Raw genomic sequence first — 8,978 nt, 5'->3', positions numbered from 1 at the left:
TTACCAAAAGCTGATAGCAGAGGGAAGGAAAGAGATGGGTTAGATTAGACTAGTTGGTTTATTTGAGTATTTTTAGGGTGACTTTTTTATGTGTAGATGGTTTGTGTTGGTGTTGGGGTGATGGAAGTGGAAATATTGAATGGCAGGGCCCTTTGGGAGAGGCAAACACAGCAGCAGCAGCAGCAACATCAACAAGAGCAGAAGCAACAGAAGTATCAGGTTTCAGTGTGGTGGCAGTTGCACAATAAGCAACAACAGCAAAACCAAAACGACAACAACAACCCATTAAGCTTAAGTTTACTTCTGCAATAAAAGCTGGAACAGGAAAATCTCCATAGCCTGACTCTGGATCCTCAAAGGAATCATCATCATCTTCATCTTCATCATCATCAGCAACTTTCCAATTCAACCCATGTAGACCAACAGGAAGAAGAAGCAGATGAAGAAGAAACTGAACCAGAACAACAACAACACTACCAGCTTTTCCTCCCAAGATTAGGCTTAGATTCACAATTCCAACACCACCAACAACAGCAGCAGCAATCCCACAAAAAACGCTCTTTTTCCCCATCTTCTTCTGAAGTCCAATATGCAAGAAAAATGGGGGAGAGTCAGAATCAAGCAGCAACAACAACTTCAAGATTGGGGATAAGAAACAGCGGTGGAGGCGAGATCGTTGAGGTCCAAGGAGGTCACATTGTTCGCTCAACAGGAAGAAAAGACCGCCACAGTAAAGTTTGTACTGCAAAAGGCCCTAGAGATCGCCGTGTTCGGCTCTCAGCTCCTACAGCTATTCAGTTCTACGATGTTCAAGACCGCCTTGGCTACGACCGCCCCAGCAAAGCCGTAGATTGGCTTATCAAGAAAGCAAAAGCGGCCATTGATGAACTTGACCAGCTACCTCCATGGAATCCAGAAACTGTAACTACTAGTATTACCACTACTGAAACAAGAAAAGCTCAACAAAATGAAACAACAAATCAAGATAGAGACTTTCAGTTTCCCAGGAGTTCAGGGGCTGCAATGGGCGGTGGTCGTGGTAGTTCTGATGTTCAAAATCTTAATATGGTTGAAAATCCGAACCAAAGTTCGAGTTTTTTACCACCATCTTTTGACTCAGATTCAATTGCTGATACAATCAGGTCGTTCTTCCCAATGGGTGCTACAGCCGATTCACCTTCATCTATTCAGTTTCAGAGTTACCCACCAGATTTGCTTTCGAGGACTACAAGTCATAGCCAAGATCTAAGGCTTTCGCTCCAGTCATTTCAGGAGCCAAATAGTTTTCTTTCACAGCATCAACCACATCACCAGGCTCATTCTCAACACCAACAACATACCAATGAGCAAGTCCAGATTTTGTTCTCTGGAACAACCCCACTGGGGTTTGATACCTCTTCTGCTGGGTGGTCTGAAACTGAGCAGCAGCATCCCCATCACCACTCTGCAGAAATGTCCAGGTTCCAGAGAATTGTTGCTTGGAATAATAGTGGAGGTGCTGATACTGGTGCAAGTGGAAGTGCTACTCGTGGTCGTGGAGGAGGCTTTATGTTTAATTCACTACCAACTCAGCCACCACTGCAGCCCTTATTCGGCGGCCAAAGCCAGTTGTTTTTATCTCAGAGGGGACCCCTTCAGTCCAGCAACACGCCTCCAGTTCGTGCTTGGATAGACCAGCCATTTACTTTCACCAATGACCACCAACATCATCATCAAATTCCTCAGCAAACTACCCATCCATCTGTGATATCCGGCATTGAATTCACCTCTTCTGTTGGTGAGTTCTCTGGATTTCTCATTCCAGCACGAATTCAAGGCGAAGACGAGGAACGTGATGGTATTCACAACAGGCCATCTTCTGCTTCCTCTGATTCTCGCCATTGAATGACCTCAAATACCGTAATCCTTGCCCTTTAAAGGTCTTACCTTCAATTCCCACTTTCAAAAATTTGTTCTTTTCAACTGTTATTACCAATTTTTACATAGCTTTTGATTTTAATCATATTTCAGGTCTTCTTGAATCTTTACTAAGAGATTGATGTGGAAGCTGCTTTGATGGATTGAAGACCAGTTAAGAGGGAGATTTGGATCGTTTTTAGTTCAATGGCCTTAACTGTGGAAGAGGAAATCTGGATGGATTTCAGGTTTTTCATTTCTCAGTTGTTTAGCTTCTATAATTCAGTTGATTAGGATTGTATCTTGGTTTTGAGTGAACTCTTAGAGCTCAACTGTGTTTGTTTTCTGTTGGCTTTCTATGTGTTCATGTTGCCAGACTTTTTTTTGCTATGGTTGTTTGTGTTTTTCCTTCTGTTGCTAGTTTGCTATTAAGAACAAATTTGGTTTGTGGTTTGTTATAGTGTTGATTTGATATGTTGCCCAATTGGAACAAACTTGATCAGCAGAATCTGGCACTGTTTCTATAATTCTAATGGAATAAGGGTAGCCACAAATCAATTGATATAGAAAATTTGATAGTGTTTTTACTCAGTTAACCATACTGTATTTTTTATCTGGGAACAAAATGAGAGAAGCAAATTAATGCCCTTTTTCCTTTGTTTAGAAATGGTCCATTTCTTATCATATGAAGGATAGAGTTCTGTTCGTGATTGGTTTGTTGCTTTACTGCTTTTCCGATGCCTCAATAACTTTCTTAAACCTGCAAAAAGAATTGAAATAGCACTGGCCTTTTACATCTCTATCATGCCCATGATTTTGGGAGCATACATTGACAAGTCATTTTCCGTGAATAGTAGAAGTTGCTGGGGAAGGAGTGGATTGGACATTTTCCAGAACTACTTCTTCTGTGTAAAAGATTGAAATTTTGTAGTGTCATGTACTTTTTATATTGCTGCTCTTAGCTTCTCAAGTATGCTCGATGAATGTTAAATGGTAGCTAACTAATCTAAAGCAATAAAACTGTGTGTATAAATGACGATGTGTCACCATGTGTTTGGGTGATTTTGAATTACAGATAAAACAACACCAAATTACATGTTTACATATCTATCGTTTATGCACAAATTTGTGCTCATTGTTTGCGTACATACTGTTACTCAATCTGGAAATAGAACCCAATGCACCCTTTAGTGGAAGCTGAATAGTGAAGATGCTTTTTATCAGTGGTTCAACCAAAGTAGTCATCTTGGTAGTAGTCCCAATTACAAAATTCTGTAGAACCTGAATCCTCACATACTTGCCCATGAATTAAGAGTATAGAACTATTACAGATACAAAATGTTATATTTGTGAGTGTTAAAACCAGATCGTGAGGAATCCAAGGTCATTATCTTATAATGAATGAGCAAGTTAAGATTAATTTAGAAGGAAGACCAAGTGGGGCTAAGTGGAGAACATCTGCAGGAGGAACCATGAAAGGGGATGGGATGAACACAAGTCCAAATATGGAAAGAGTACAAATTTGGATACCACCACCAATATGATACTTGTCCATCTGTAAATGGTCCCTTACCCTGTAAATCTCAGTGCCTAAGAAAAATTTATCGAAGTCTAGCTGGGAACTTTTATTTTTCATAGGAGAAAAAACAATAAAGAGGGGAAAACAATGCAAAAGCTTGTTATGCAGTGATTGTGACATCTGCTTTCTTGTGGTTGGTGCTTCTTTATGGTTGGTTGAAGAATGTTACTCCAAAGGGCCCCAAGGGGTAGCTTGAGTGACAATAGAGAGGGTTTCATGTATAAGAGAGCAAGAGTTCAAATCCTGTCTGATAAAATTTTAAGATTAAACATTTAACTTACCAAGTGCAGTGGTGACTTAAACTCGTGACTTACTTGGTGTAGTGGTTGTGGGGTCAGTCACTAAACCTAGGATTTTACCTGTTCGGCCTCGAAAGGATGGTCCAGCTCGGGTAAAAAAAAAAAAAAAGTTACTCCTAAGGCCTTCCAGGTTTACATTAACAATACAAAAGATTATTTTGCTGGATGATACTGAGGAAACTGTACAAAACCATATCAACCAGAGGGCCCATTATTAATTGTTCAATATATTCCTTGTTTCTTAATGAAAGCAAATAGTAAAAGTTCAAAATTTGGCAGAGATAACAGTCTTCATGAGTTTGATCAGTATGTGTTCAATTTTCTTTCATAAAGACCAAGATAAGATATAAATTGTGAGATGAAATATAAAATTTTCTTGCTAGTGGTTGTGCTTGTGCTACATTGTAGTCTACTTTTTTGACTCCTCGATCTCATGTACCATTTGGATCCTTATTGAAACAACAACAGAAACTTGTCCTGATAGAAAAATCTAAACTGTGGAGATTCAGCATTTTCCATTATCGGCTAGATGTCATGCACAACATTCAATAAGTTACAGGCATGAGTTTTGTAGGCAATAAAAAATTACACATTCATTCTATATATATATGTATTCACAATGTATACAACTGTAGATAAAGCAATCCAAGATATTAGAAGATTTGTTCTCTTACTTCACAGTCTACATGGGAAAAAAATTCACACCAATCCACCTGAGCAAAAGAAAACACAAATCCAAGAGGGCAACTATAAATTTTTGTCTCTCATTTGCCAAGCTACTATTGAGTCTCTTGGGCAGCTTGGTTTTCAGCAATTTGGTTGTTGGGTGTTTTCTTTGCTTTTGCAGATTTATTCCCATTTGATGAAGCAGGTTTAGTTGAGACTACTATTAACTTCAACTCTGGCTGGTTGGTGACTTTGTCTCCATTGATAAGCTGCTTGGTCTTGATTTTCTTTGTGTTGATGGGCTTGGCATTAACCCTGACTTCCCAGGGCCGTGCCGCGATCCATCGCTCCATCCAGCTCCAACCCCAGTTCTCTTTGCAAATACTGTAATAAGCCTGCCCCAGATACTGGGTAGAGTTTGCTCTCCACTGCAACACAGGCAAAATTTAACACAATCTGTAAGTATCAGATGAAGATGGCAATGTCAATGTTTTCCATAGCAGGCAGATGGACCTGGTGAGAAAATGCATACGCCATTGCTCGCTCACGCTTAACCACAGCCTCTTCTCTCTGTTGTATCCTGTAAAGAATTTCCTCCATGGTTTCAGACCCATTATGCCATTCAACCTGGTGGGAAAGTTAAATAACTGTTTAAGTAGTTCTGAAGTAATTAAAAATGGTGATTAAGCATGAGAGGATCTTTATGATATGCAATGCAAGCCTATCAGTTTGACATCAATGGCTCAAATGCAAAAGCTGGTTGCTAACACAGAAGTCAGCTACAGCCGAATGATCTACCACACCATAGGACAATTACGTTTTTCATTAATTGCATGGTGAGAATTCCAAGTATTCAGCAGCATCTTTCTCTGTTAAAACAAACTTGTTATCAAAGCCATGGATGTTGGCAGGTAAAGATAGCAATTCCACCTGCGAAACTGGGTTTTCAACCCGCCCCTCTCCAAACGGAGAGAGAATACTCTGATAAAATTGGAGATGGGAATAACTAAAATCCCCACAGTTGGGGATGGAGCCAAGACGAGGATAAATATATTCTCGGCCCCTCTCCTCCCTAATTCATTCATATCTCTATATATATTCTCTAAACGTTTATATATTGAATTAATCATAAATGTTTTGAATTGTTATAAATATATTTTTGCACTTAATAAAAATTTCATTATTTTTCTATCGAAATAGAAGGGGAAAGTGTAGAAAACTTTTCCCACACGGATGAAAAGCAAAGGGGAGATAAATTTTTCTGCGAGGAAGGAACAAAGATTTTTTATCATCATCTTTGTATCAGGACGAGGTGGAAACGGTTTTCCCTGCTGGGCCAAAGATTCTGACCCATTGTCATCTCCATTGGCATGGCTCAAAGTTCTAGTTATAGACTACATTAGGCCTTAAAAGCTATAACTTAATTGGCAGTGATGGCAGTCCAGAGAGCAGTACCTCTAACTCATGAAGTTTAGCCTCAAGTTTCGACTGATTCTCTAGCTTCCTTTGCCTCAGCCGGCCTTCCATCACCATGCAAAGTCTGCGGTTTCTTATTTGTGCCTGCACGTTGCACCATGAATGAATGTAGCTTAATGCATTTGATGTTTGCTTTTGAGCAGTTTGGTCTTGAATCAAGATATGGAATCTGCCGGCGCTCCTGATCCGGCGAATCAACTTTCTTGCCTGCAAAAATCAATGGGTAACAAAATCCGTACACTCAGATTTTTTGATAACAAAAAATCTATTCGAATTGAATCATTCATTCATGATTAAACCAAAGTAAAATTTTAGTTTTAATAATTAATTTCAATCACTGAATAATTCAAAAGTCTTATTTTGATTTGACACTAACAAGTTTCGAATCCAAACCTCTCAGAATTATTTGGGAGCATATAAACATTTGGTTTATTATTTTTTATGTTGAACATTTTAGTCTGGAGGGGAAAATGTCTCACACATTAACCAAGTTTGAAAACAAGAGAACGACTTCCAAGCTAAACCTGCTGTCATTTGAGTGAAATTATTACATACGACAAGTCAATTACTGAAAGATTGTAGGACCGCATTGTCAGACAAGTAATAGCCTGGCTGACAAAAGACGGCGGATCGTCTGAAGTAAAATTCTAGGAAACTATTTGCCGTTCATTTAAGGAGATGTGCACGTGTCAAAGTAATCAGAAAAGCAGAGGTCAAATCACATGATATTAATGTGCTTTGGTAAACCATGAGATAAATAGCTTACCAACAGTAGCTGCGGTTGAAGGGCGATTTGAATAGAATTAAATTGGATTAAATTTAAATATTTTTTAATTGAGTTTGATTTAAATAAAAAATAATTTAATTTGAGTTAATCAAATTTAAATTAAAAGTAATTCAAATTTAGTTTGAATACAAAATAATTCAACTCAAATCAATAGTTTAAATTTGTATTTCATATTCGTGATTTTAGTTTATGGCTTGTTTACAAACTAATATTGTGTTGTTTATTATTTGAGTAAAACAATTTGTTTTACAATGAGCTATAAACTTGAATCATGAATTTGAGCTACGAAATTAAGTTATCAATTTGAACTATAAATTCAAACTGAACATAAAAAAGTAACATTAACTATAGATTTAAACTATGAATTCAAGTTAAACTCAAACTAAACCAAATTAAACACACTTTAACACGAGTTTGACTTGATTAAAAAAGATGAATTAGATCTTTCGAATCAAATTTAACTTGAATTCAAACTAAACTAATTTTAATTAAATTGAACCAAATCGAATTAGTTTTTGAGAGCAAACCCGCTGAATTCGTATCTAACCCTAATAGGCACCATTATTACCCATTTTTGGTGTGATGTGTATATATATATATATATATTATACTTTGGAATTTAAGTCTTTTTAGGATGCAAACTATATCCTTGATGAGATATGAACTAAACGATGTTAATATAAACTTAATTTGTGATGTAAAAACATTTTTCAAAAATGAAATAACTTGACATTCAGGGTTACCCTATATGCCCGGAAAGCCTTCTGAATCCGAGTTGCAGCTTTATCTTCAATCGATTTTCTGGGTAAACCAGGGCTGCCTTGTGAACCTCCATTGACAGTACTGTTGGAGTCATTCGGATTCGCTCCATTTGATTTTTCAGAGGCTGAATGCACCTGCAAACCAAATAAACCACTGATTTAACAAGAAAGAAGAAAGCAAATAAATATAAACTATGAATAACAACAATATAATTACCTTTCCTTGCTTGTGTTTCAATCTTTTAGCGCAAACCAATGACCTAAGCCAGTCCCCAGAACCCATTTCTGTTGAGCTGACAAAGAAATGGAGGAGATGATGAGCACACCGGAAGAAAGAAGTGGGAGATGCACTGAGGGTATGCTTTGGGAAGATGTGGTGAGTTGTAATAATAAGTTAGCTTAGAATTTAAGAAAAGCCAGAGAGAGAGAGAAAGAGAAAGGTGCAGCCATGGTTGTTGGTTCACTGTATTATTACGCAGATGCCAAACTGATGACATTTTAACTAAAATGAAGTTTGAGTTTGATCTTTTGGAAGGTGAGCAATCAACAGCATTAGTCAGAAAGGCACACACGAAAACTGAGATTACACACAGATGTCCATATGCCAGGTTCTCATGGTAACTGGGAATGCGGGCCATGTGGCTGATTAGTTGATTACTGATTAGCACGTATTTAGTGTTAGTTTTGATATGGCTTTTTCCAAATATAAAGTTTATGAAAAAGAGAAATTCAATTCTGTCCAATCATAAATTATGCACAACACTAGTGTTGATGTGATGTACCACATGTTATATTCATATCTTGATCAAGCAATAACATAACATATGACAATCCAGGGAAAATTTAAGTAGTAAAGATGAGAATATATCAACAGTGTATCGGTCGTTGGTAAAATTTTCAAGCAGTATAATCTCAATTGGTAGTTTGAATAGCAAAAGATGAAACTTTAAGAGTTTATAAATTCAAGTTTCCTTAGAGAATATTTTAAAATCAAATTTTTAACTTACTTAATCTAGTGGTTTTAAGGTTGATTACTAAACATAAAATTTTACTTATTTGATATGATTAGTTTGACTTCAAAGAAATAATTTAACTCAGATCAGATTCTTCGTTATAAAAAAAAATTCAAGGAATGTAATATAACACGTATGCATGACATAACATGGTTATTACAAATGGTATATGATGGTTGGCGCATTATGGTTGGATATACGAACTTAAGTTGGTCCTTCTATGGTAAATAAAATTGATACTCCCAAAGATAAAACTTTTTTCAATAAAATTATTTATATTTACTTTGAATATACAGATTAGTATATACTTGATATGTATCATAAGTGATTGAATGATTTTAAATTAAAGATAAAGTAACATCTAATCAAATGATGATACATATAAATGTGTATCTATTTATATCCTCAAAATGGATATACATAATATTGTTTAACCTTTTTTAGTAAGTTAAGGATAAAACTTATAAGGTCAAGGTGAACAAAAATAAAATATGAGAAATC

General features: G+C 36.6%; 2 protein-coding genes across 3 annotated transcripts; one reads left to right on the top strand and one right to left on the bottom strand.

Annotated features, from left to right (window-relative positions):
- Positions 1-527: 527 nt before the first annotated feature.
- Positions 528-2,286, top strand: LOC123206168 (transcription factor TCP4-like). Of its 2 annotated transcripts, none has more exons than XM_044623302.1 (2): positions 528-1,777; positions 2,011-2,286. In XM_044623302.1, exons 1-2 carry the CDS (start codon positions 601-603, stop codon positions 2,037-2,039), a joined length of 1,206 nt encoding a protein of 401 aa, XP_044479237.1. In that variant the 5' UTR covers positions 528-600; the 3' UTR covers positions 2,040-2,286. The 2 variants fall into 2 exon arrangements, with proteins under 2 accessions (XP_044479237.1, XP_044479235.1); XM_044623300.1 differs by having other exon boundaries at positions 528-1,919.
- A 1,960-nt stretch (positions 2,287-4,246) lies between these two features.
- On the bottom strand, positions 4,247-7,923 carry LOC123206169 (protein IQ-DOMAIN 10-like). The gene is made up of 5 exons (XM_044623303.1): positions 7,682-7,923; positions 7,447-7,599; positions 5,896-6,123; positions 4,954-5,067; positions 4,247-4,868 (listed from the first exon to the last, which is right to left on the bottom strand). The coding sequence occupies exons 1-5, from the start codon at positions 7,745-7,747 to the stop codon at positions 4,554-4,556; spliced, it is 876 nt and encodes a 291-aa protein (XP_044479238.1). The 5' UTR covers positions 7,748-7,923; the 3' UTR covers positions 4,247-4,553.
- Between the last annotated feature and the right edge of the window lie 1,055 nt (positions 7,924-8,978).

Source organism: Mangifera indica, unplaced genomic scaffold, assembly GCF_011075055.1.
Source record: "Mangifera indica cultivar Alphonso unplaced genomic scaffold, CATAS_Mindica_2.1 Un_0026, whole genome shotgun sequence".
Lineage (NCBI taxonomy): Eukaryota > Viridiplantae > Streptophyta > Magnoliopsida > Sapindales > Anacardiaceae > Mangifera > Mangifera indica.
Note: the sequence above shows the minus strand (reverse complement) of the source record. Positions and strands in the feature narration are given on the sequence as shown.

What these genes read in the sequence shown, in the direction of transcription:
- LOC123206168 (XM_044623300.1), top strand. Translation starts at nt 601, where the DNA reads ATGGGGGAGAGTCAGAATCAAGCAGCAACAACAACTTCAAGATTGGGG.
- LOC123206169 (XM_044623303.1), bottom strand. Translation starts at nt 7,747, where the DNA reads ATGGGTTCTGGGGACTGGCTTAGGTCATTGGTTTGCGCTAAAAGATTG. An exon ending in TGAAACACAAGCAAGGAAAG is followed by an intron (nt 7,600 to 7,681) that starts GTAATTATATTG and finishes TTTGGTTTGCAG; the next exon opens with GTGCATTCAGCCTCTGAAAA. An exon ending in CTAAACTTCATGAGTTAGAG is followed by an intron (nt 5,068 to 5,895) that starts GTACTGCTCTCT and finishes CTTTCCCACCAG; the next exon opens with GTTGAATGGCATAATGGGTC.